The sequence below is a fragment of the Syzygium oleosum genome, unplaced genomic scaffold, assembly GCF_021117445.2.
Source record: "Syzygium oleosum isolate NSW1041296 unplaced genomic scaffold, Sole_v2.1 Sole_v2.03, whole genome shotgun sequence".
NCBI classification, from domain to species: Eukaryota; Viridiplantae; Streptophyta; class Magnoliopsida; order Myrtales; family Myrtaceae; genus Syzygium; species Syzygium oleosum.
The window spans coordinates 16,871,005-16,895,735 of record NW_026607487.1 but is presented as its reverse complement, the minus strand read 5'-3'; the positions used below and the strand labels follow the sequence as shown (position 1 = coordinate 16,895,735).

The 24,731-nt window shown below is 41.4% G+C and overlaps 2 protein-coding genes and 1 long non-coding RNA gene across 4 annotated transcripts; all 3 read right to left on the bottom strand.

Moving 5' to 3' along the window:
• Positions 1 to 5,814: 5,814 nt before the first annotated feature.
• On the bottom strand, positions 5,815 to 8,824 carry LOC115671716 (HVA22-like protein c). Of its 2 annotated transcripts, XM_030593341.2 has the most exons (6): positions 8,420 to 8,824; positions 8,285 to 8,311; positions 8,009 to 8,131; positions 6,812 to 7,052; positions 6,581 to 6,667; positions 5,815 to 6,159 (listed from the first exon to the last, which is right to left on the bottom strand). In XM_030593341.2, the coding sequence occupies exons 1-6, from the start codon at positions 8,473 to 8,475 to the stop codon at positions 6,091 to 6,093; spliced, it is 603 nt and encodes a 200-aa protein (XP_030449201.1). In that variant the 5' UTR covers positions 8,476 to 8,824; the 3' UTR covers positions 5,815 to 6,090. The 2 variants fall into 2 exon arrangements, with proteins under 2 accessions (XP_030449201.1, XP_030449202.1); XM_030593342.2 differs by lacking the exon at positions 6,581 to 6,667 and having other exon boundaries at positions 8,420 to 8,820.
• Positions 8,825 to 19,668: 10,844 nt separating this feature from the next.
• LOC130137806 (uncharacterized) lies at positions 19,669 to 21,132 on the bottom strand. The gene is made up of 2 exons (XR_008816246.1): positions 20,994 to 21,132; positions 19,669 to 20,500 (listed from the first exon to the last, which is right to left on the bottom strand). It is a non-coding gene; the product is annotated as an uncharacterized LOC130137806 (long non-coding RNA).
• Positions 21,133 to 21,543: 411 nt separating this feature from the next.
• Positions 21,544 to 23,413, bottom strand: LOC115672104 (transcription factor TCP15). Its single transcript, XM_030593874.2, has one exon. It carries the CDS (start codon positions 23,063 to 23,065, stop codon positions 21,815 to 21,817), a length of 1,251 nt encoding a protein of 416 aa, XP_030449734.1. The 5' UTR covers positions 23,066 to 23,413; the 3' UTR covers positions 21,544 to 21,814.
• Positions 23,414 to 24,731: the final 1,318 nt, after the last annotated feature.

Genomic DNA, 24,731 nt, shown 5'->3' with positions numbered 1-24,731 from the left:
AAATCTAACTCAAAAGTTTAAACTAAAAGGTGAAATGTTACTACATAAATATGAAGAGCATATAACACTCGTTATCAAGTAATGTGGGATAATATTTTCAATGCTACTGTAAGCCAGATTAGGAGCGGCACATGGAATTTGACTGATCGGGGTGGACGCATATACGTGAAAGGAATGACACTAGCTTTGATACAATGGGAGAAAGTCCAAACGAAACTCTTGGGATGAACTTTCTCACATGGTCTCAGAATAGGAGATCCCGAGTTTAAATCTTTATATGCCCTTATTTGCCTTCTCAATGATATATTTCCACACTTAAGCCAAAACCTAGCCAATGAGTGAGGGAAAGTATCAGAATAGTTAAATATAAAACCTCAACTTGCTCTATCAGTTTGAGTAGTACCATAAAATCTCACATATATGGTTATTTATTTTACTTTTCAAACCAAAAAAGTTTTGCTTAGTCAAAGAGTTATAGATTAAGCTATCGCTAGTTTTTTCATTCATAATCCTCTTCTGTGAATCTCTAAAATTCTAGTGTGAACAAGTGGCAGAAAAGGGCTAAACTCAAGGAAGAGACAAAGGAGAAGGACGTTCAAAATCAAAGGAGTCGACGAGTCAATAATTGAGACCAACTATTGAAACAAAAGAAGATACTATGCTTAAAAACAGAAATGGGCCTCAATCAATCTAGATAGAAGACGAGTCGATTGTAATGAAGGGTACGTAGTGGTTTCCGAATAGGGCCATGTTTTCAAACCTCCCTCCGACCGCGTCTCCGATCTGTAGATCACAAGCATGCAGAAGACGAACGAGTTCGGCATTGTTCATGTTGATGATTCGTTTCGAGCTTTTACGCACCGCAAAAATCATAACGTGGATGTCGTGACCTAGAAGCAAGTCCAGTCTGTTTACCATAAACAACCGAAAAAGGAAAGAGTGTTTTCGTTTTCGCAGTCGAAGAAAGAGTTTCGCAATCATGTCTCTCTACTCAATACTCTTTCTCTCTTTCACGGCAACACTCTACGCTCTTCTTATCTTCTGGTGTTTCGCTTAACATGTCGTCGTTGCTGGTGCATGAAAAGTACCGAACATTAAACAAGATGATCGGCTATTCAACACAATCGTTCAAGCAAGTAGGGTTTTGATTAATACGTCTGGCCAAGAATCGACCTACGATAATATCCGAGCATTACATCTCGAACATTTGATTAATCTCCATACCAACTCCACAAGCATACAATCGAAGGAAGAACGACAGTGACATGCAATGATTGACGAACGCTGTGGTGAAATTCAATTCAAGACGCGTCAACTGGTTTTGTATGTATCATGCCAATAATACAGAAGAGATAATTCAGAGAAAATGCGGTTGGCTCGATGTCCATATCATATCCGAAGCTCTCGGGAGGGACCAGCCCAAGTTCGTGTACGAAAGTCTTTTACTTCATAAACACAGCCTGTCTATATATAAAAAATGGTGACTTGTTCCCGTGTATCTTCGTTTGAGAGCTAAAGAAAAGTAAGCAGAAAGGAAGAGAATATAAGCTACTAGAAGTGTTACGTAGATACCGGCGATTGGCGACTGCTGAAAAAGTAAAATTTGAAATTCACTCTTTAGTTTCGCTATTGCATTTTGGGTCGTCGAGAAAGAAAACTTATCGAGCCATGTTCGACTAAAGCAAGCAAGCTTTTGCTTGTTCCACTCTCCTTTCCGTTGATAATTCATTCGCAAAATGTCACACACATGACATCTATCTACATTTTTATAATAAGAATTGTAATGAGCCTCGCGAGTGTCTTAAAGATGGAGTAACGAATTTGTGCGTACGGTTTAAAGTGCTCAACAGTATCGATTTGACTCCAACACCACAAAACATTTAATGAATTCCCACCAATCCGTTTACTCATCTAAGGTTTAGCTTGCGTTTTACCCGGTTCACGATGTCGGTCGGGCATTTCGTGAGCTTGGCATTTCACCTACCTAAAGTCGGCTCTCTCATGAAAGAAGAATTTTTGCAATTATCCATCCCATTGTTTCTGAAGCCGAGATTTTCACTTTTCCTTCCGAGGTTGAATTAACCTGATGTCGATAGTCAAATTGTTATGTTCCATTCATCCCAAGGTTAAAGTTTTTTGCGTCCCACCTTTTGGACTTCATTGAAGGCCATTTTTTAGGGCCGGTAGTCATAGAAAAAGCCCGTGGACCAACACAGAAATTTTCAGAAATTGAACGAAAATGGAATAAGGCCCAATCTCAATACTTTAGGTGCTGCATGAAAACCATTCTAGTTCTGTCCAGAACTGGTTTTTTATTCCCAGAATCAGTTTTGGACCAGAAACCCGTTTGGTAACGCAATTTCATTTTTCTATTTCCGGGACAAGTTTGCTTCCAAAACTGATTCTGAAACCAGAAATGAGAACCAAAAAAAAGTTGGTTTTTCATTTCTGGAACAAAAGTGAGAACCATTTCTGAGGAATTCATTTTCTTCAACACACATATTCATATGGAAGTCACGATCTTTGAGGTGAGAAAAAAAAGCAAAAAATCAAAAATTTCAAAACTTAACAGAATGGTTTAGAATATGTGGCTACCCACTTTCAGTGAAATTTAAATTTTTTTAGGTACCGAAAAAAATAAAAAAAATAAAAAATTTCAAAACTTCACAGAATAGCTTAAAATACCTGTGGCCACCCACTTTGAGTGAAATTTAAATTTTTTTATATGCCAAAAAAAATAAAAATAAGCAAAAAAGTAAAAATTTCAAAACTTTACAGAATGGCTTAAAATACCTGTGGCCACCCACTTTGAGCGAAATTTTATTTTTTTAGGTGCCGAAAAAAATAAACAAAAAGAAAAAAAGAAAAAATTTCAAAACTTCACAAAATGGCTTAGAATACCTGTTGCCATCCACTTTAAGCGAAATTTAAATTTTTTTAGGTGTCGAAAAAAATAAAAAAATAAAAAATAAAAAACTTCACATAATTGCTTAGAATACCTGTGGCCACCCACTTTGAGTGAAATTTAATTTTTTTTAGGTGTCGAAAAAAAATAAAAATAAGCAAAAAAGAAAAATTTTCAAAACTTTACAGAGTGGCTTAGAATACATGTGGCCATCCACTTTGAGTGAAATTTAATTTTCTTTAGGAACCAAAAAAAATAATAAATAAATAAAAAATACCATTTGGGCATCTAAAAAAATTAAATTTTACTCAAAGTGGGTGGCTAGAGGTATTGTAAGTCATTCTGTGAAGTTTTGAAATTTTTGATTTTTTATGTTTTTTTTTCACCTAAAAAAATTTAAATTTCACTCAAAGTGGATGGCCATATGTATTCTAAGTCATTCTGTGAAGTTTTGAAATTTTTGATTTTTTGCTTTTTTTTTCACCTCCAAAAATTAAAATTTCACTCAAAGTGGGTGGCCATAGGTATTCTAAGCCATTCTGTAAAGTTTTGAAATTTTTGAGTTTTTGAATTTTTTTGGGCACCTTAAAAAATTTAAATTTCACTCAAAGTGGGTGGCCATATGTATTCTAAACTATTCTGTGAAGTTTTGAAATTTTTGATTTTTTTATTTTTTTTTGCACCTAAAAAAATTTAAATTTCACTAAAAGGGGGTGGCCACAGGTATTCTAAGCAATTCTGTGAAGTTTTGAAATTTTTGATTTCTTGATTTTTTTTGAAAAAATTCAACAAATTTCCTATTTTCCCGAAATCTAAATTTTTTTTATTTTCTCGACATTTTGATGATTTTTTCTGGAATTTTTCAATTTTTTGGGATTTTCTGAATTTTTTTAAAGATTTTTATGAATTTTTCGGATTTTTTATTATTTTTATTCCATTTCTAAAAAAATGGAATTTTGTTCCTGGAAATAGAATTTTCTGTTGTTTATCAAACGGGTTTTTATTTCAGGAAATAGAAATTTTGTGCTGTTATCAAACGGGTTTTACGTTCTAGAAATAGAAATTTTTTGTCATTATCAAACGGGTTTTTTTTCTCAGAAACTCATCCAGAAACCAGAAATAGAAAAATCTATTTCTGGTTCAGGAACTCATTCCGGAACAGAATGGTTATCATTCGCTACTTTAGTCGCTCGTTTCGTTTGCCTCTAAGATTTTGCTTTATTAAGAAGCGAGAGATCCCGAGTTTGACCCTAAGCGATTCCAATTTCCTCAACGCCATTCTCAGGAGTCTAGACCCGTGCGACTCTCTCCGCGATTACTCTGGTGCGGTCCGGAGATGGGGACTGCTGTATTCAGACAGGATTAAGCAATTATTGACCGGCGCCCCGACACTCTAATAATAAATAACAAAAGCGTAAATGAGATGAGGGAAAATCAGTTTTAAGCATATAGTCGATCGCAAAACGGGTTTAGTTTCCTCCAACTTGTCGCCTCTAGCTTCTATGATGCATTTCGATTGATGCTCACCTCTAGAGTTTATTTTTTATTTTTTTGGATTTGTCCTCTAGAGTTTATGAGTCTGCTGATTTGTACTTCTTTTTTAACTATATTGTGGCTGAGTTTAGAGATTAGGACGAGGTATGTTAAGTATAAAAGAAACACATTTGATGTAACCTTGTGTTTGGGCATCATAAATTTCAAAATGTGGTACGAAATAGAACTGTATTTTGGTTGGTTATTCATGTTCATAGTTTATGCCATATATATGCTTAGCTTCATTTTGTTTGGTTTTGATTTAAGTTCCTAAATAATATTTATAAGTTGTGCAAAAAAAGTGCTTTGATATGCGAAATACACAAATTACAACAAATTATAGCTAGGGGTGGCGATTATCGGTACAACATAATAACACGACTTGGACATGATACTAAATTAACAGGTTTGGACATAAGTCGATTGTGTTCTTGCCATGATTGTGTCATCCTGTATGACAGGGTTAATAAACCGATAGTATTCGGGTTCAACTTGCACAACTCGAAATTGATCTTTTTGACCTATTTGGTTAAAAAGGTCTGTGCCGACCTTATCGACAAACCCACTTACATCCACTTACTTAATTTAAATTGTTTATATAACAATACTGTATCATGAGTGAAATTGACAAAGTACTGAAGCTATAAGCTTTTAATGATTGTAATAATTTAACAAAGTTTTAGAATTATTTATCTAGTTACTATGCAGCCATACCTATAGCTAACGTGCTCATAGTAACTTAGTGGCTGGGCCATGTCTGATCTTATGACCCAACTTATTTTCACCGAGAAAAGTGTCAAAAAAGTCCTAAACCTTTTGCATTTGTGCCAATTCAGTCTTAAATCTTTTGCATTTGTGCCAATTCAGTTTTAAACCTTTTGCATTGGTGCTAATTCAGTCCTTCCGGCTAATAGCTATTCACGTGTCGAAGGACTGAATTGGCACCAATGCAAAAGGTTTAAAACTGAATTGGCACCAATGCAAAATGTTTAGGACTGAATTAGCACAAAAAAAGGTTTAGGATTGAATTGACACCAATGCAAATTGTTTAGAACTGAATTGGCACAAAAAAAAAGGTTTATGACTCAATTGGCATTAAAAAAAGGTTTATAACTCAATTGGCACAAATGCAAAAGGTTTAGGACTGAATTGGCACCAAAAAAAGATTTAGGACTAAATTGGCATCAATGTAAAAGGTTTAGGACTTTTTTGACACTTTTCCCTATTTTCACCATTTATAGATACATGATCACAAGAGATCCTGTTTAAATTCCAAAGTGACTATTGGTCATGTTTAGATATCCAAGTAGCTGTCCAGAGCACAGCTACTCCAGCTCCCTAAGCTTCAAGCATCAAGTTGCCAACTAAAAGAAGAATTGCAGTGTCAAACCAACTCAAAAGGATTCATTATCCCATCCAAAAGATTACAGAAACTAGTATTCACAAGCATACCGTTAGGTAAGTAGCATGAACTCCTCCAGTACATAGGGAACTCTCTACAATCCTAGCATCATGTCCGACTCTCAGCTGCGAGGAATTACCACAACACGAATTAAGGAAGCAGATGGACATGATTTGGGAATGTAATTGCCTACTCTGTTGCTATCCGGGTTCCTCACAGCTTCGACCCGAAAAAGCCACATTCATCTTCTTCAATATCTGTAGTCATCGTCAAATATTACGTAGTTGGTCTTTCTTCTAGCTCGAGCTTCTCTATCAGCCTGCATATTACATAGACGAGTAAATATATCGAGGCAAATTCTTTAGGAGCATGAACCACGTTGTGGACAAAGTTGAACCTGGGTATCTTATCGGTACTAATCATCCAATTCATGATCTATAGAAGTTAGGAACCGTCTTCATTGTGATAATTAAAGGAAAAGTGAGAATAGGCCATAGAAGAACAGCTAGAACAGGGCGCTGGTTGTTGCATGACTAAAATATTAGTAGCGAGAAGAAGGATTTTCAATTGAAGTTCGGGAACATTGAAAGATTACCAAAGTGAGATTTTGTCGGAGAATAGAAACTAAGACCTGATTTACCGATATGTTCTGCATGATTAAAAGAGTAAATCCTAAATGCCAATGCAAGTGCTCATCCTTATGTTCCAGAAAGAAGCCTAGCATGAATAAAAGATTTTACATTCGTATCAAACCCCCAGTGATGCTCTTCAGGAGGACCATGAACCCCAAGTTCTTCAGTTCGCCAACGAGAACGGGTTGTTTGTCGCTGACAATCAAATCAAATGTAAAATCAAGAGACAGTACCATGAGGCCTTAGCAATTCACACTACATTGGCTCGACATATCAAACAAGCGGATCAGGCCTTGCAAGTCCCAAAAATAAAATTTCATCATGTAAGAGCCTGCATACCTTGGAAATGAGCCTCTCAAATGCTTCGGTCCCATGTTCTTCCATGTACTTCTCAGCAGCCGTGAGCACATCGTCTCGCTTATGAAAAAGGCCCTTCCGTGGAACATACCACATTGTAGTAGAATGAGGATTCATATAAAAGGGTCTGATAAAGTGCCGATACACATGAGCCGCGCCGTTGAAGTGTGGCAAGACCAACCAGCAGGCGAATATCAGCTTTGCATAAGGCCATATAGGAAACCTGAAATAGAGAAGAAAATGAAAACTACACCAATCAGATAGATGCCACGAGCAGATACATATTCGGGTGCCAGGACCGCTCGGTGACAGTTTAACTAGGGACAAGATGAAAATTGGTTTGGCAACACAACTACATTTGATTATTTTTCCTAATAAGCAGATTATCACAAATCTTTCCCGTATAATCATTAATAATCAGAACATAGATGAATAATGAACTAGTCTGAGTTGAATCTGGCAGTAGCACCATTCTAGTTTGAAAGTACATTGCTTCCATCCATAAATGAAGATGCAGTCTCACACTTGCTTCTACGATCAAACATAATTAATTAGGCCAGTAAACATGCTGCTCATGTCAAATTGGCAATAGTTTTATCAGAAGAATGATGCCCATTAGCATTTTCACAGCGTAACTTATCCTGGTTACGCTACTAAAAAGCACCGGTCCTAACAAGGCCTAATGTTGCAAAAGCAAAGTGGCCTGCAGATACTACATATTAGGGTCGGTTGAATTGTCAAGCTCGATTGCTCTCTTCTGAAGTTAAATCTGTTCCGTTTGCTATAGCAGCCACTCCTTCCATCCATTGCACGTTCATCATACTCCTTCCAAAAAGCCCAAGTCAAAAGTGTGCTAGATCAATTAATGCCCAGATTTTTTCCAGAAATTACTGAGCCACAATGGGGATGACCTTTTGGGCTTCTATAGTTTACTACTTTTTTTCCCCTAAAGAGAATTTGAATTGAGATTACCGCATCTAGTTTGTCATGAAAGAAGTACAGATGCACCAATGTACATAGAAAACATGTCTGTACCTAAAACAATAAGTGCCCCTCTTTTATTAAAATTAAAAGACGACACCAGATTTTTTTCTGCATATCGACATGTTTCTTTTATCTTCACGAACTAACCATAGGCCAAAAAAAAAGACAGTCGAAGAACGAACAAGATTGGATTACCATTCGAGGAGTTTGGCAAAAGTAAGCTCGAAGAGGGTAATCAAGGAATAGAGAACCCAGTAAGTGAGCCATTGCTGATCATCCGTGCGAGACCTGGTCTCTATGGCCTTTATCGAAGCATACCTGCGTCAAACCCCCCAACAAAAAGGAAAAAAAAAAGAAAAAGAAGAAGAAAAGCAAACCAAACTCCGTAATTTCGAACAAAATCAACAGACCCTCAAACCCAAAACCAATGTAGCTCGAACCCAAACCAATGTAGCTCGAACCCAAACTTACAGAGGAAAAACGAGAGTGACGAGAGGCCTGCGAATCGAGCACAAAGAACCCAACTTCACTCCATTGGAAACAAACAGCACGGAGCACAAACAAACACCAAACACCTCGAAACGTGAGAAACGAACAGAGACATACAGCGCGAGGACATCGAAGTTGCTGGCCACGACTTGGAGGAGATTCCCAGAACCCATTTCGCTCTCGCCGCCGGGAGCTGCTCCGCGCGCGCTCTCCTCCGGGTCCTCCTTCTTCTCCTTCTCCTTCTCCACGACACGCGCACGGGAGCAAAAAAACAAAAAAAAAAGAAAGGGTAGATTTTTCAAGTGAATAGTGAAAGCTGACAAAGGCACGAAAAAAGCGAGACTTCGAAAACCGAGAAAGGGCGAAGGGCAGAAAAAACAGGGGAGGAAACTTTGGAAAACAGGCGGGAGTTCTGCAGAGCAAAACGAGGCTGATTTTCCGGAGAATCTTTGCGCGAGGGGGGCACCGAATTCTCGGAAATTTTATCCGCTGCTGCGAGGACCTACCGCGCACCCGCACGGCCCCGCCAATCGATGAGCGCCGCGTCAGCTCGCGGCCCCTGGGCTGCCCTACCCCCCCCCCCCCCCCGCGTCCCGTTCCTTGGCTTCGTCGGTACTGGTCAAGGTTTGACCGCGCACCCCTCCGTATGTCGGAAAGTATTTTTTGCTCCGAAGAAATATATTATGATTCGAAGTCCGATGATTCTCGAGATAAAGATTTTATTTTATTTTATTTTGTCTATGCTGTCTTTGGAGCTTTTTCGAGATTTTCTTTTTTGGAAAAATAACATGAACAGTCTCCGAACTTTGACTCAATGTACAATTTGATCCCCGAACTTTTAATTTGTTTAATGTAGTCCCTGAACTTTAGTTTAAAGTTCAATTTGGTCCATGAACTTTTAATCTAGTCAACGTGGTCCCTAAACTTTTAGTAAATATTCAATTTAGTCCATGAACTATATGAAAATGTTCAATGTGGTCCTTTTATCAATTCAAGTTCAGGGACTAGATTGAATATTTCCATATAGTTTATGGACTAAATTGAACATGTACCAAAAGTCCAGGGACCACATTGAATATGTACCAAAAGTCCAGGGACCACATTGAACATATTAAAAGTTCATGGACCAAATTGACCTTTAGGCTAAAGTTCATGGACTACATTAAACAAATTAAAAGTTTAGGGATCAAATTACACATTGGACCAAAGTTCAGGGACTGTTTGTGTCATTATCCTTTTTTTTTTTTGCTGATAGTACACATTTTCGTTTTTCTTTTGATTAAGGTAAGTTATAATTCATAAGACTTCCATTAATTACCTCGATTTTACATGTTTCCTAGTTAAGGGAAACAGCATGTGTTTTAGCTGATGCATACGAGAATTGTCCTTTTGTTTCTGATTAAGGACATCGTTTTGTTTATTAGTTTGTTCGATGCATGGTAAGGTTACTTTCTATCAATTTAAATGTGCTCCGAACTAATAATTCTTATTCTGTCTGCTTGGTGATAAAAGTACCGAAACTTTCACATACTATTATGCAATTAAGAAAGATTGGCAAGATGAAAAGTTCTTATTCCAGGTCTCGTGTCACAATTCTTGCTTCGTGCTTGCTCGAAAGACAGCATAAACAGAGTAAGAGGTCAAGAGCCATTTCGTAGTCGATCAACCTGGCATGCTGAAAATAAATTATTCCCTTTTCGTTTTCTCAACTGAACCAGATTCATACTTGCCTCGACGCAGGTAGCAATCGCGATAGATTGCACGGGGGAGCCACGATCACGGCTTCAAGTCCCGACAAAGACGACTTCTTTTGAGGTCACTTTAAAGTTCCCTACCGTCTTAACGATTATCGTGCTTTTAAGGTCACTTCGATGAGTGCAGGGAATCGATGCAATACAATAAGTACCTAATCAATTCGACGCCCGTGTAGTTAGTTCCGAACGGAATCAAATCATTCGTTGTACGTGCTTTAATTAGCCAGCCAAGCTGACACTCGTGCTGTCGTCCGTCCATGGTGCTATAAATGTAAATTAACCACCAAAAGTACTACGTCGGTTTATTAGGAAAAAAGGATAGACATCTCTCGCTTTCTACATGCGTTCTTAAACAAAGCCAGCTCACACATGTCAGATCCTGAACTTTTTGGACAAAAAACAAATCCTTAAGGGGTCAGTTGTCCGATGAAAAGGTTGCAAGAAGAGAATTCTTTTATGTAATAAAATAAGTGGGCACATGATCATTGTCAGGTCAAAAACAGCATAGGTTCAGTCATGGAAGTCCTGCTGCAGCACACGAGAGTGTTCAGTACCACCCCTCTTTGCTCATTAGTCCAGTTCAATCGTGCTTTGCTGATGATTTGATGATTTTTTTAAAGATGATCTTGCTACTTTCAACGAGAAACTTCGAAATTTTACAGTTTTGCAGATCCATTTCTGGTCATCAAGTGAAACCACTTACCACTGAAATCGGCATCGCTGGCTATTCTGCTGATCAAGTGGCAGAGTTGGTGAATGCTAGTGGTTTTACAAGGGGCCAAGCCCCTGTTTGATACCTTGCAGTTCAACTTACTTCAAGTAGTGACGTAGAACAAATAGCGAATGCTTATTTGGAAACTTTCGAGCGTCAAAAGAGCGAGTAGTTCCACCCTCGCCTTAAATGACGGGTCAATTTCAAACGATCATAACTTTTGATCCGGAGGAGTTGTGGTGCGTACAACATATCAAATCAAAATTCTTGATTTCCGATCCTTAAAAATAATCCTTGACTTTCAAGCCTTCAAAGATTTGGGACGCGATTTGTAGATTTCGGAATGCGTTTTGAATATTTTCCCCTTTATCAATATTGCTTTCCTTAATTATGGTATTTGATTTTAAATATTTGATTGTTTCCCAAAGGCCGACCTCTCTATAAATAGGCGCCTAAAATATTGTAAATAGTACTTCGATATTCAGAATAAACGTTTTCTTTTGGAATTCTTTTCCAAGTCTATCTTCCTCTGCGTCATTTGGTATCAGAGCAGGTCTCTTCTATGACGATGACAAATAATGTTAATGTCAATCATCCCGTAGCTGAGGGTCGTGAAAACGAGCTTATTACACTGGTTGAGTTCAATCGATTTGTGGAGCAAACCGCACAAAGGTTTCAAGAATTACTTGTTGCCATCTAGCATTTGTCTGCCAACCTCATACCTGGTAATCTTCCGGTAGAACGTGCTCATGCCGCTCGAGTCCTGGAGGTAGCTATGGAACGTGGGGCAAATCCCCGACAGAGGTGACAAGCCTATGTGGAGGACTCCGAAGAAGAAGACGAAGAGTTCTTGGACGGGCCTATTCGTGGAGTTCGTTGAAACGGTGGATATCGATGAGACCCCACGCAATATCAATTGAAAGTTGACCTCCCAACCTTCAATGGCAACTTGAATATCGAAGACTTTTTGGATTGGCTTTGGGAAGTTGAGAAATTTTTCGATGCCATGGAGATTGAAGAGGACCGCCAAGTAAAACCGGTGGCGTACAAATTGAAGGGAGGTGCCTCAGTCTGGTGGGAGCAAACACAGCTGACCCGGTGCCAACAAGGGAAAGCCCCCATCCGAACGTGGAATCGGATGAAGCAAATGTTGAAGGTCAGGTTCCTTCCAACCGATTATGAACGATTGTTATTTCAGCAATTCCAGAATTGTAAGCAGCTAAACCGATCAATCCAAACCTACACGGAGGAGTTTCTTCGACTCTCCACCTGCAACAACCTGGCTGAATTGGAGGCACAACAGACTGCTAGGTACATCAATGGCTTGCGACTCAACATTCAAGACCACGTTTCTCTACACCGTTTGTTCTTTGTTGAGGTTGCTCAAGAAATGGCCCAAAAGATCGAGATGCAATTGGAGAGAACTAGCCCCACTAATTGGGCTAATAATTATTTTGCACGTGGATCATTTGGAAGGGGGAGACAACTAGATGTTCCAGAATCCTCAAACCAACAAACCAGTAATATGAACCGAACTTTGGGGAGTAATGCTGGGGCGCCCAAGGAACCAGTTGTTGCAAACAATCGTAACACTAATCCGAAGGCCCAGAATCTGTATGCTAAGCCACAACCAATTAGATGCTACAAGTGTAATGATCTAGGTAATCGTTCAAGTGATTGCCCACGGCGAAAGATGGCTAATGTTGTTGATCACGATGACGAAATATATGAAGATGAGTGGGTGGATGAAGAAGATGTGGAGGATGAAGAGGGTAAGCATGTCAACTGCGTTGTCAGACGACTATTGCTTACCTTGCGAAAAGAGGATACCCAGCGAAACAGTCTTTTCCGTTCCCGTTGTACTGTCAACGGTAAAGTTTGCGATGTCATCATTGACAGTGGTAGTTGTGAGAACATTGTGTCCAAGGCCCTGGTGGACCACTTACAGCTAAAGACAGAGTCACATCCCTCCCTTATACAATCGGGTGGATTCGTAAAGGGGCAGAACTCAAGGTAACACAATTATGTCGTTTATCTATTTCAATTGGAAAGTCCTATAAGGATACTATTATTTGTGATGTGATGGAGATGGATGCATGCCATGTCTTGCTGGGACGACTGTGGCAGTACGACGTTGATATCACCCACCGAGCCAGAGAGAACACCTACTCTTTTGTGTGGGAAAAGACAGATTATTTGGAAATCGCGGAGTAACATTCCCCAGGCCTCAAAGAAGCAAAGTGCGGGTGTTATGCTAAACGTCCGTAAACGTTAAGGGATATATATGATTATGGAAAAAGGTGATCAACAAGCTGTTATTCCCATTCCCGAGGCTCTTCAACCGTTGTTAAAAGCATATAGCGATGTCATTCCGGATGATCTACCTGTTGGATTACCTCCCTTGAGGGATATCCAACATGAGATTGACTTTCTTCCAGGAGCGAGCCTCCCTAATTTGCCGCACTACTGGATGAACCCGAAGGAGAACCAGATCTTACAAGACCAAGTGGTAGAACTCCTTCGAAAAGGCTTCTTGCATGAGAGCATGAGCCCTTGTGCAGTCCCTGCACTCCTCACACCGAAGAAAGACGGGAGCATGCATATGTGCGTCGATAGCTATGCAATTAATCGGATGGCTGTCAAATACCGATTTCCAATCCCTCGCCTGGATGACATGCTCGACCGGCTTGTTGGATCGAAGGTCTTTACAAACATTGATTTACGTAGTGGATACCACTAAGTCTGCATCCACCCCGGCGACGAATGGAAGACGGCCTTTAAAACAAGTGAAGGGTTGTACGAATGGCTTGCCATGCCGTTTGGCTTCACCAACGCACCCAACACCTTCATGCGTTTGATGACTCAGGTCATCAAACCTTTCATTGGCAAGTTCGTGATGGTATATTTTGATGACATCCTCATAAACAGTCCATATGATCGACAACACATGAAACATCTAAAGGATGTCTTGTCGGCCTTGCAGAAGAACCAATTGTATATTAATTTGAAGAAATGTAGTTTCATGACTGACAGACTCCTTTTCTTGGGGGATATTATTGAAGCAGAGGCCTCCAAGTTGATGCACAAGAGATAGCTGCTATTTGCGATTGGCCAGCTACCTAGACTGTTGGTGAGGCGAGTAGTTTCCACAGGCTCGTGACATTCTATTGACGCTTTCTTCGAAATTTCAGTACCATTATGGCGCCGATCACTGAATGCTTGAAGAAAGGAAAATTTCATTGGGGCGATGAATCAGAAGCTAGCTTTGCTCTCATAAAGGAGAAACTTTCCACGGCACCGGTATTGATGCTCCCAGATTTTGAAAAGGTATTCGAATTGGACTATGATGCCTCTGGAGTAGGCATTGCGCTGTTATCTCCCAAGAAAGTAAGCCTATTGCTCATTTTAGCGAAAAATTTAATGATGTCCATAGGCGATGGTCTACCTATGAACATGAGTACTTTGCTGTAATACGGGCCATCAAGCATTGGTAGCCCTATATTTATCAACATGAATTTGTCCTTAACACTGACTATCAAGCACTCAAGTATATCAAGAGTCAAAAGCATCTAAATCGAATGCATGCACGTTGGGTCTCTTTTTTGGAGCAATTCAACTTCGTGCTTCGACACAAGGTGGGCCACTTGAACAAAGTCGTTGATGCACTTAGTCGCCGTGTTGCAACACTCGTCATCATGCGCACCGATGTTGTGGGATTTGACCACCTCTGTGCCCTTTATGCCGATGATGATGACTTTCAAGATATTTGGGAAAAGTATTCTACGACAGGCTCTCATGGCGATATGATCATTCAAGATAAATTCTTGTTCTTTGGCAATAGGTTGTACATCCCTCGCATCTCTTTGCGGGAACAACTTATTCAAAAACTCCATGGTGGCACCCTTGGAGGACATTTGGGACGAGCCAAAACTATTGCCTTGGTTGAAGAGCGGTACTATTGGCCTCAACTGAAGCAGGACATTGGGCGATTTGTAAAAAAAATGCTACATCTGTCAGACTACCCAATGCCACTCGCAGAACACTGGTCTTTACACCCCTTTACCTATTTCTTCTGGACCTTGGGTAAACATTTCAATGGATTTTGTGTTGGGCCTTCCCCGAACCCAACGAGGTATGGATTTTGTTTTTGTGGTGGTGGATAGGTTCACAAAGATGGCATACTTTGTTCCTTGCAAAAAAACTTCCGATGCTTCCCATGTGGCGAGCCTATTCTTTCGGGAAGTAGTCCGCCTGCATGGTGTGCCCAAAACAATCACATCTGACCGTGACACCAAGTTCCTCAGTCATTTTTGGAGGACCCTATGGCGCTTATGATTTACAGTATAGTAGCTCTTTCCATCCCCAAACTGACGGTTAAACTGAAGTCGTCAACCGTACTATGGCGGATATCATTCGTTGCCTTTGTAGTGACATGCTAAAGCAATGGGATCGATATCTTGCTCCTGCTGAGTTTGCCTTCAACAACACTGTCAACCGTTCCATAAGCACATCGCCGTTTGAGGTTATTTATGGGTGAACCCCACAACATACACTGGACCTCGTGCCTTTGCCCAAAGTCCCAGGATATAGCGTTGCAGCTGAGAATTTAGCAACAAAATTGCACGAAATAAAAGGTTGTGTGAAGCAACAGCTGGAAGCTTCCATTGCTATCTATAAAGTTGCTACAGATAAACACCGCCGCCTCAAAGTTTTTGTTGAGGGTGATGAAGTGATGGTCTACCTCCGCAAAAAGCGCTTCCCTGTTAGTACATATAACAAGCTGAAGCACAAGAAAATTGGCCCCTGTCGAATCGTAAAGAAGATCAATGACAACACCTATATTGTTGATCTTTCGGGTGACCTCAACATTTCTCCGACATTCAATGTAGCGAACCTGTTTGAGTATCATTCCCCAAATACTCCCCTTTATCCTGACAATAACTCGGTTCGAGTTCCTTTGAAGTGGAGAAGACTGATGTAGAACAAATAGCAAATGCTTATTTGGAAACTTTCGAGCATCAAAAGAGCAAGCGATCCGCCCTCGCCTTAAATGACGGGTCAATTTCAGACGATCATAACTTTTGATCCGGAGGAGTTATGGTGCATATAGCATATCAAATCAAAATCCTTGATATTCAATCCTTAAAGATAATCCTTGATTTTCAAGCCTTCAAAGATTTCGGACGTGATTTGCAGATTTCGGAACGCGTTTTGAAGATGTTCCCCTTTATCAATATTGTTTTCCTTAATTATGTTATTTGATTTTAAATATTTGATTGTTTCCCAAAGGGCGACCTCCCTATAAATAGGCGACTTAGATATCGTAAATGGTACTTCGATATTCATAATAAATGTTATCTTTTGGAATTCTTTTCCAAGTCTATCTTCCTCTGCGTCACGTAGACTAACAAACAGAGTGTAAACCACTTGTCGAAAGGATTGCTTCAAAATTTAATGGCTGGACTGTGAAGAAGCTTCCCTGTTGTCAGAGATTATAGTCGATCAAATCTGTCATCTATGGCCTCGTTAATTACTGGTCCCATATCATTCTTCTCCCTAAGAAAGTGATTAGAGCAGTGGAGCAAAAATGCCTATCATTTCTCTAGAAAGGTTTCTAGAACGCCGCAGGTGGACCTAAGGTTCAATGGGACAAGATATGTCTTCCTGAACTGGAAGGAGGACTCGGTCTTCGAAGATTGGATCTTTGCAACGTTGCTTGTATACTCAAATGCCTCTGGAGACAGTTATCCATGTCCGGTTCTGTGACAACCCGGTCCGATGAGGGCGGGGAGTGGTCGCCGGGGTCCGAGGACTTGGACAAGGAGCGGCTCCTGGCAGGCTTCTAGGATGGCGAAGGGGGCACGTCTCTCCTGTCCCACATCGCTTGAGGGGGAAGCCTTAACTTGAAAGAGGCCTTTTCTGAGGGTAGTATGGGCTGCCCTTGAAGGAACAAAACCGTGAGCACTTAGTGTCCAAAGCGGACAATATCTTGCGAGTGGGACTCAGGTCGTTACAGGTGGTATCAGAGCCGACTTCTGACCGCGTGTGAGGCCACAGCGAGGACGCTGTGCTCGAGGGGGGGGGGGAGTGTGACAACCCGGTCCGATGAGGGCGGGGAGTGGTCGCCGGGGTCCGAGGACCTGGACAAGGAGCGGCTCCTTGCAGGTTTCTAGGATGGCGAAGGGGGCACGTCTCTCCTGTCTCACATCGCTTGAGGGGGGGGGAGTCTTGGGCAACTTATAAAGGCTTGGGAAGCCTTAACTTGCAAGAGGCCTTTTCTGGGGGTAGTATGGGCTGCCATCAGAGGAACAAAATCGTGAGGACTTAGTGTTTAAAGTGGATAATATCTTGCGAGTGGGACCCAGGTTATTACAGGTTCCCTTTGGATTGCTTGTTTACACAGTTATTCATAAGCAAAGGTAATATTTGGGCTGTTCAGGCATCTGCTACGTCTACCTTTTGCTCGGAGAAAGTTATCAAAGGTCAGGGGCATCCTTAAACCAGTTATCAAGTATGTAGTTGGTGATGTTAAGGCTAACTACTTGTGGTTTGATAATTGGCATCCACATGGCATTCTTCTTGAAGCTTATCCTAGGAGGGTTGTTTACAACTCAGCTCTCTCTCTCTCTCTCTCTCTCTAAATGCAGAAGTGGCTGCTGTTATATCTGAATCTGTTTGGACTTGGCCCTCTGTTAGATGAGAAGAACTTGTCGCTGTCCAAGTCGCTCTTCGTGGTGCGTGGTGGCCAAATACTTCTGTCGCTGACAAAGTAGTCTGTCCCGCTTCCTCTAATGGTCTCCTATATTATCTACTGCTTGGAGCATTCTTCTTGAGATGTTTATTGATCCATCGTTTGGTTGCTGCTGTAGTCGACTGTTGCCGGGATGTGAAGTGTGTCGTTGCAGCTTGTTCCGTGGAGTTGTACAAGAAGGTTGCTGGGCTTGTAGCGGGGTTTGCCCCATGTTTTTCAGCACTAGTAAGAAATGCTTGACTTACCCATAAAAGAAAAGTATTGATGCTTGGTGGTGAGTATGATGAGATACGAATGCAATTTTCAGGGTCCACAAGTGTTATTCGTGACGATCCACTAGTATTGTTACCCGATATTCATGTCATCTACTTGATATTCTTCTAAAAATGGAAGTTTTTTTCTTTTCTCCTTTGCATATTCTGATCATAAAATAAAGTTCCCATCATGGGACCCAGATCCCCCAATTTCCATTTGACATATCTTCAAAAATGGATGATTGAAGAGTTTCACTGTTCTGCTCAAACTCTCAGCGCTAAGTTTTTGAATTCAAAAGAGGACTTCAACAGGGGCGCCTGTCCTTTTGCCTCCTCCAAGAACTGAACTTAGCTCCTGGCCATTCTGTAGTGCTTTTCCCTTTTGATGCACAGGAACTGATACTCATCAGGCAAATGAGCTATTCTCATTCATAAGGAACTAAGGGTTTCTTTCCATTTTTCTGCTAGAATCATAAACTTCCAGGATCGATTTATAATTTATGTACTCTTATTGAATATTGGGCATATGATCTCACTCCTTTAAACGCTCGCAACTAATTATCACATAATTGTAAGTCTGATCCCGTAAAATGGTTTTAACTGATATTCCTAAAGTAACTTGTTTCACTATACATACCCACTTCCTCTCCTCTCACAAACAAAGGAATTGGGCCAAATTTTCCTGATTCTCTTTATGTCTACGTTCTCAAATGAAGCTTTACCAAACTGATTATTGACTCCCCGTTCACATGTGATAAGAGAAAAGTGCATGAAAGTCCTAAATAGCACTATTCTGCTGAGTATAATAACTTTTCCATCAATCATTGGCCACATTCTCTAAAGAACCCCAAACTTCAGGTTCTATCTCAATTTTTTCCCGAACATTTTTTTGTCTAAAAAAAAATCTCCAATTTATAATCTAGTTCCAAATCTGCTCACTCATCCAAAGTCACTTGTTTTTTCAAAATTATCAACATTATGAGGTTATCGTTCTTCCGTACACCACGGTCGTCCCAGCAACATCAGGGTTAGTTAGAGATAGAATTGATACGGTATTCCAGTTCGAGATAGAATTGAGATCGGACCTGAAAAACCCCAACTTTAGGTCCAATTATTTGAGTTCCAAAACTTTTTCAAGTAGCTCAATGAACTATTTTCAAACAATTTATCTCGTCCGGAGAATATCGGCCTAACGTGGTATATTTTTGGTTCTTGAGTTGTCCTACAATAAATGGCTGCTAGGAGAAATGTTTCCCCAATTGAGCCATTAAACAATGTTGTTTCAGTTCAATCTTTTCTTCGAATCAAAGATATTTCTGTGCAAATCATTCCATGCACAAACCCTAACTCCTAATTGGAGATAAATCATCTAACGGCGACCAGGAGTGCACCAAGATCATCTCAATCGAGTAATCCGATTGTTTGTAATTGAAAGCAAATAATATGCTCGAAACGATGAAGGCTCCGCTTAATCTTCCGATCTTTGACTTATTTTCAATGAAGACTGGAGTAGTGAAGGATGGAAACCACATTATCTAATCCTCCAAATTCACATTATTTGTGCTGTGCACTATCAAACTTTAGCCTTCAACATTTCATTTCGTACATTTTAAGATCAGATTGCCATGCTAGACATTTTAAATATGAAAAAATTTTAATGCCGCACATGACAAGTTATAGGACCGATAAGTGTACTCCTTGATAAATCATTTTAGGACATTCCAACATACTTTTTCTTGATTTGAACTATAGAAATCACTCACAACATGTGAATCATCGATACCCTCTATTCACCTTACCGTTCGCTTGGTATGATAGTTCGTTTAGCTGTATTGCAACCGTGCTATGCTAAGAAGAATCCTCAATTAGTAGAAAGGATATCACAAGGGACAACGTTGAAAGAAAGTTGTATCAAACCTCCTCTTAAAATTGTAGCTGTACACCAAACACGCACCTCGGAAGTCTAGTTTATGTTTTTCACATTATCTTGCTGTACATGTCTAAGTTTGAGAGTATATGCATATGCTTAAAACATTGTATTTTTCCCCTTATTTTCTAAGGTTCGGAACTGTGCAAGACTATTAAGTACCATCTAGTAAAGAAAAATAGTTCCATGAACAAAGCTGAGTCAAGACTGAGTGCACGAAGTCCGCTTCAAGTAATCGCGAATGACATCTCATTTCCTTGCATGTGTTTCAGCTCCTCCTGATGATTGGTCGGTCATTGCTCGACGACAATAAACCGAAACACCGTATCGACCAGTTCAATCTAGGTATAGCTACAGATACCCTTCGGCTCATACAACTTGGGATCACATGAAATGGCTTTTAGTGCACACCTACACATGCTCAGTGCAGACCGTGTCTGATGATAGCTAGGTCTCGAGGAAGAGTCTCAGCATAAAATCATCAAAAAAACTGAGTGATGAGGACTCACCCAACAATCTGCAGAATCGAAAAGGACCCTAAGCACGTGTGGACGATGACAACTCCAGACGTCGCATGAAACACAACTGAAACTCGATCCCGATGAGAGGAAAGACATAACTTCTAGCGCTTCAGAAGTGCATTAACAGTTCCTGATGCGTAGTCTGATCAACTGGTTGGTGAACTCGGGGCAAATGCACGTGGTGTCCCTTTCCTTTGAAATGAATTTACCATCTCATTTGCAACCGAAGTCACAGCAACTGAGTGCCTTTTTTACTGGTCTCTGGACACTTACAAGAATCTGCATGAGAGATGTCATGAATGAAAATGCAAACGTCGTTCTTAATGCTCAACAAAACCTTGCTGAATTTGTTAGTCGCGAAGAAGTTTTGCTTCAACAAGGGAAAGGGTGAATTTGAACTCGGCTGCGCCGGGAAAATGAATTCTGACAGGTGTTCATCTTATACATTGTTTCAAATGGTATATATGTATAGTAATGCATCGTGGCTTCTGATCTATCATGAATGAGGGAACACAGGCTGGAGGACACTAATTAAGGATGGTGGATGGAGATTAATATATGGCAAATCAACCAATGGCCTTGGTGGGTATTGATAAAATAGCCGATAAAATAGAAAGAAGCAATTTTGCTTTTTCTTTTGTGGGGTCCTGAAAACTCACCAGTTTTCTCATACAGTTCTGCAAGAGAGCCGCACACCTTATGTAAGGAAAAGGAGGACTGATGAAATTGAAGTGCGTTGGTGGGTCTATTAAATTTAACATACGAGGGTCACCTGAAAGATCAGATCTTGACCAATCTCTGTCAATACTTGATGCTTCATCATCCCCAGCTATTTAGCATGTTTCATGGGGAAGAACACCCTTTGTTTTTCCTTTTACCAATTTCGGATTGAGGAAGAGGACACATGTAAGATGAAAAATGCCAACAAAATATGAAGCACTGATATGTGAAAAGCGCAATAATGCCATGGACATGATGATCTCCACACGGAAGAATTTAATGTGGTTCAGAGAGAGAGAGAGAGCGGGAGAGAGAGAGAGAGAGAGAGAGAGAGAGAGAGAGAGAGAGAGAGAGAGAGAGAGAGAGAGAGAGAGAGAGAGAGAGAGAGAGAGAGTTATTATTAGGTGTTTGTTGCATCTAAGCTGATCAAAGTGCAAGTTAGAGGTCATTGATAATGCACTAACATTGCATGATACGAGTCGTCTTCTTCAATTCAAAGATATGTCTTGGCTATTGGTAATAATTCAAATTTCAAAAATGGAACAGACAACAAAAAATTTGTAGCAGTTTGTTCATTCGGACTTAGAGATCAAAGACATATATACTTTGAACAAGAAACTTCATCAGAAAATCAAAAAAGAAAACCAATCGATACTCATATTAACACTTATGCATTAAAAACCCTAAATTCCACAGTCGGTCTCAAACCAAAAAATCGAACATCAATCTCAACAATCCCTAATCAGAAACAAATATTCCGACGTCCGCCATGGCCCAAAAAAAAATTGCACATACATATATAAAAGAAAAGGTAGGGCGAAGAAAAAGGCCAGAGAAGATCAAAAGGTCATACATTTTTTTTTAATTATGACGTCAATGTTGATGGTGATGGTGATGAGAATGATGACTGGCTGTATCGCGGCCATCTTGATCACCTCCATGATGATGCGGCTGTGGACCGCTGGCCTGCGACTCCGAACCGCCGCCGCCTGGCCGAAATGCATTCAGTGCCGCCAGCATGCCCAAGTGGCTGTCAGCTACCGTCACTCCGCCGCCGCCACCGATTCCCGGGCCCAATTGTTGGCTAGACAAGAGGGTCATTGGTATGGGGAAGTTCATGAGATGAAGGCCACTGGAGATGGAGCCTCTGTACATGGAAGCGTTGCTGTTGCTGGCACCAGAAGGGAGCGTCCATAAGGGATCGCCGCTTATCACTTGGCTGCTCGTATTCGGCATCATCCAGAATGCCGTCGGGCTCCCGGCAGAGCTCGAAGATCCCGCTGTGGCGCCTGGCGTCTGCAACAGGTAGTTCCCCATCATCACGCTCTGATTGTTGAATTCTGGCTGCTCGGGCCTCCGCTTCCTCCCTAAACCTGCCTCCTCTCCCTCTTCCTCTGCCACTGCCGCGGCATCGGCGTCGCGTAGCTCTTGCTTTGCTTCCGACATGGTGCTGCTGTTCGCGTTAAATGAATTATCCGACGATAGGCCAACTCCAGGGAACAGAATTCTGTGCTGGGAGGCGGTCACTGGCTCGTCGACAGTGGAGATGCTCCGCTCCCACTGACTGACGCCGTGCAACATCATGCTCCTCAGGTGCGGCGACGCAGCGAAGCTGGTGGAGGCAGGGCTAAAGTAGCCGCTGCGGAAGTGGGAGGGGGCTGACATGCTGGAGCCGCTGCTGCGGAGGGAGATGTTGAGGGAGGTGAAGTTGGCGGGGATGGTGCCGGTGCCGGTAGCGGCGATCACGGCGGGCTCGGCCTGCTGGAGGAGCCACTCGATGGTCTCACCGTCGGTCTTGTGGCCGAGCTCGCGGGTGAGCTGGAAGACCCGCGCGGCGCACTGGGCGGGCATGCGGATGCGTCGGCCGCGGCCATCGACCTTGGTGTGCCGGTCCTTGGTGGAGGTCCGCTTGGGAACGGCCTTCTTCGGCAGCTCGGGGACCTGGAGGTTGGAACCGGGGCGGCTGGTGCTCGGCTCGCCGCCGCCGCCGGCGATGGCGAGGGATGCGTAGGAGGAGGGAGCGGAAGAAGGAGGGGGAGGAGGTGGTGGTTGGCGGTGGTCATTGCTTCTCTCGAGCAATTGGAGAGGGAAATTAGGTCTGCGGAAGCCATTATCATCATCCATGTCTGGATCATAATAATATAATATGGCGGTGGTGGACTATACTACACACTATGTTGGACTGTTTCCCCTCCCTTTTTCTTCCCCTTCTCTTTCTCTTTCTCTCTGCTCGTGGGTGTGTGTGTGTGTGTATCTGTAGATGACCCAGCTACTCAGTGAACTTGGTGCCCTTGTGGGTCTCTCTCTCTCTCTCTCTCTCCCTCTTTCAGAGGGATAATACAGGGGTTCCTTCCAGATGGGAGCTGGCAAAAACGGGTCGTTTTCTCTGTGTAGTCCAAGAGAGAGGATACGGAGGAGAGATGGGCGCGCGCGCGCGAGAGAAAGAGAGAGAGAGGGAGGAGGGGGGGCAAAGCTTGAAGCAACATATACATAATGAGAAAAGAATCATTCATTAAAGGGTATTCAACCAAAAACAGAAGAAGAATCATGAAGGGGGAAAATGATTATATTTTTTTTTTCAAAAAATAAAAAATGAAATCTTTCGTTGGGGAGAAGATATGCTGGTAAATTTAAATTCCGGGTTTTCTTGGTAATTTTATTTTTTTCCTCTCTAATTTTGCCTATTTTTGGGGGGGTAATGTTTTGGTGCTTGTATGATGTTGGGGTTGGGTTGAGGACAGAGCCCCTCGGTTCAGAATCCACGTGCGGTGCTCCTTATCGTTCAAGCTAGTAAAAGACAGTGGACACCCTGAGCGCGTGGGTCCCATCCCATCCTTTTTTCCCCCCACCCCCAAGTGTCCAAAAAAAAAAAGGAAAAAGAAATTCCCCAAAAATGATTTTAGGACCCGTAAATTGAATAAATTATTAAGAAAGGAAGAGAAGATGATCGTCCAGCTAAAAAAGAAAATTAAAATAGAAAAAAGGGGGGCAAAAAGATGATGGGAGTGGGTTCACGTCTCATTTTTCTAGCTCTTCTTCTTAAGAGCTGTCTACCAAAGAGATTGGTATGGTGATTGGAGATGTTTACATATGGGGATTTTGTGCTTCCCTCTTGCTTAATCCATAAGCCATGGTGAAGTTTCTGTTCTTGTTTCGATGCTCGTAGAGCTTATATACAACTAATCTTACTTTGCGCTTGAGACTACCTCAGTCAATTAGGGTTTTCTGAGAGTCTTCCAAATTGAATATGCTTAAGCTTATGGATGGAGATATTCTTGTTTATTGACAAGTCCATAATAGATCCAACTTGAGAGTTTCGTCTATGTTTTTGATTCGTATTCTCCCTTTGGTCATCGCACGATATGCAATTATTGCATTAAGAAAAACAAAAGAATGAGAAGTGTTGAAAGGACTGGATTATACATTGAATTTCGATGGTTGATCAGATATGTTATTTTCTCTTTTTTTCCTTTCCTTTTTTCCTTTTCTCCCCTTAATTCTCTCCCTATTGCTCCTTCTTCCTCGATGTTCCGCCTCCGTATGCCATCGCTTGCCACCATTCTGACTGCTCTTTGCGTCGTTGCGCCAGCCATCGCGATTTAAACTGCCACATCAATCTATCTCTCTCTCCCTACCTCCCTGAGGTCGAGACCTCACAGAGAATTTTCTTAAGGATGGTGGGTGGGAGCAAGCAACGACGAGTCAGGAGATGTTCGGTCAAGCAAAAAGCTGAGGAAGGAGAAGGCGACAGAGGAAAGAGTTAGGGTTTTTATAGGACATTACGTTTATT

Coding starts and splice junctions, on each gene's coding strand:
- LOC115671716 (XM_030593341.2), bottom strand. CDS start 8,475: ATGGGTTCTGGGAATCTCCTCCAAGTCGTGGCCAGCAACTTCGATGTC. Junction 7,053..8,008: donor TTTGCCAAACTCCTCGAATG/GTAATCCAATCT, acceptor TCTCTATTTCAG/GTTTCCTATATGGCCTTATG. Junction 6,668..6,811: donor TTGAGAGGCTCATTTCCAAG/GTATGCAGGCTC, acceptor TTTGATTGTCAG/CGACAAACAACCCGTTCTCG.
- LOC115672104 (XM_030593874.2), bottom strand. CDS start 23,065: ATGGATGATGATAATGGCTTCCGCAGACCTAATTTCCCTCTCCAATTG.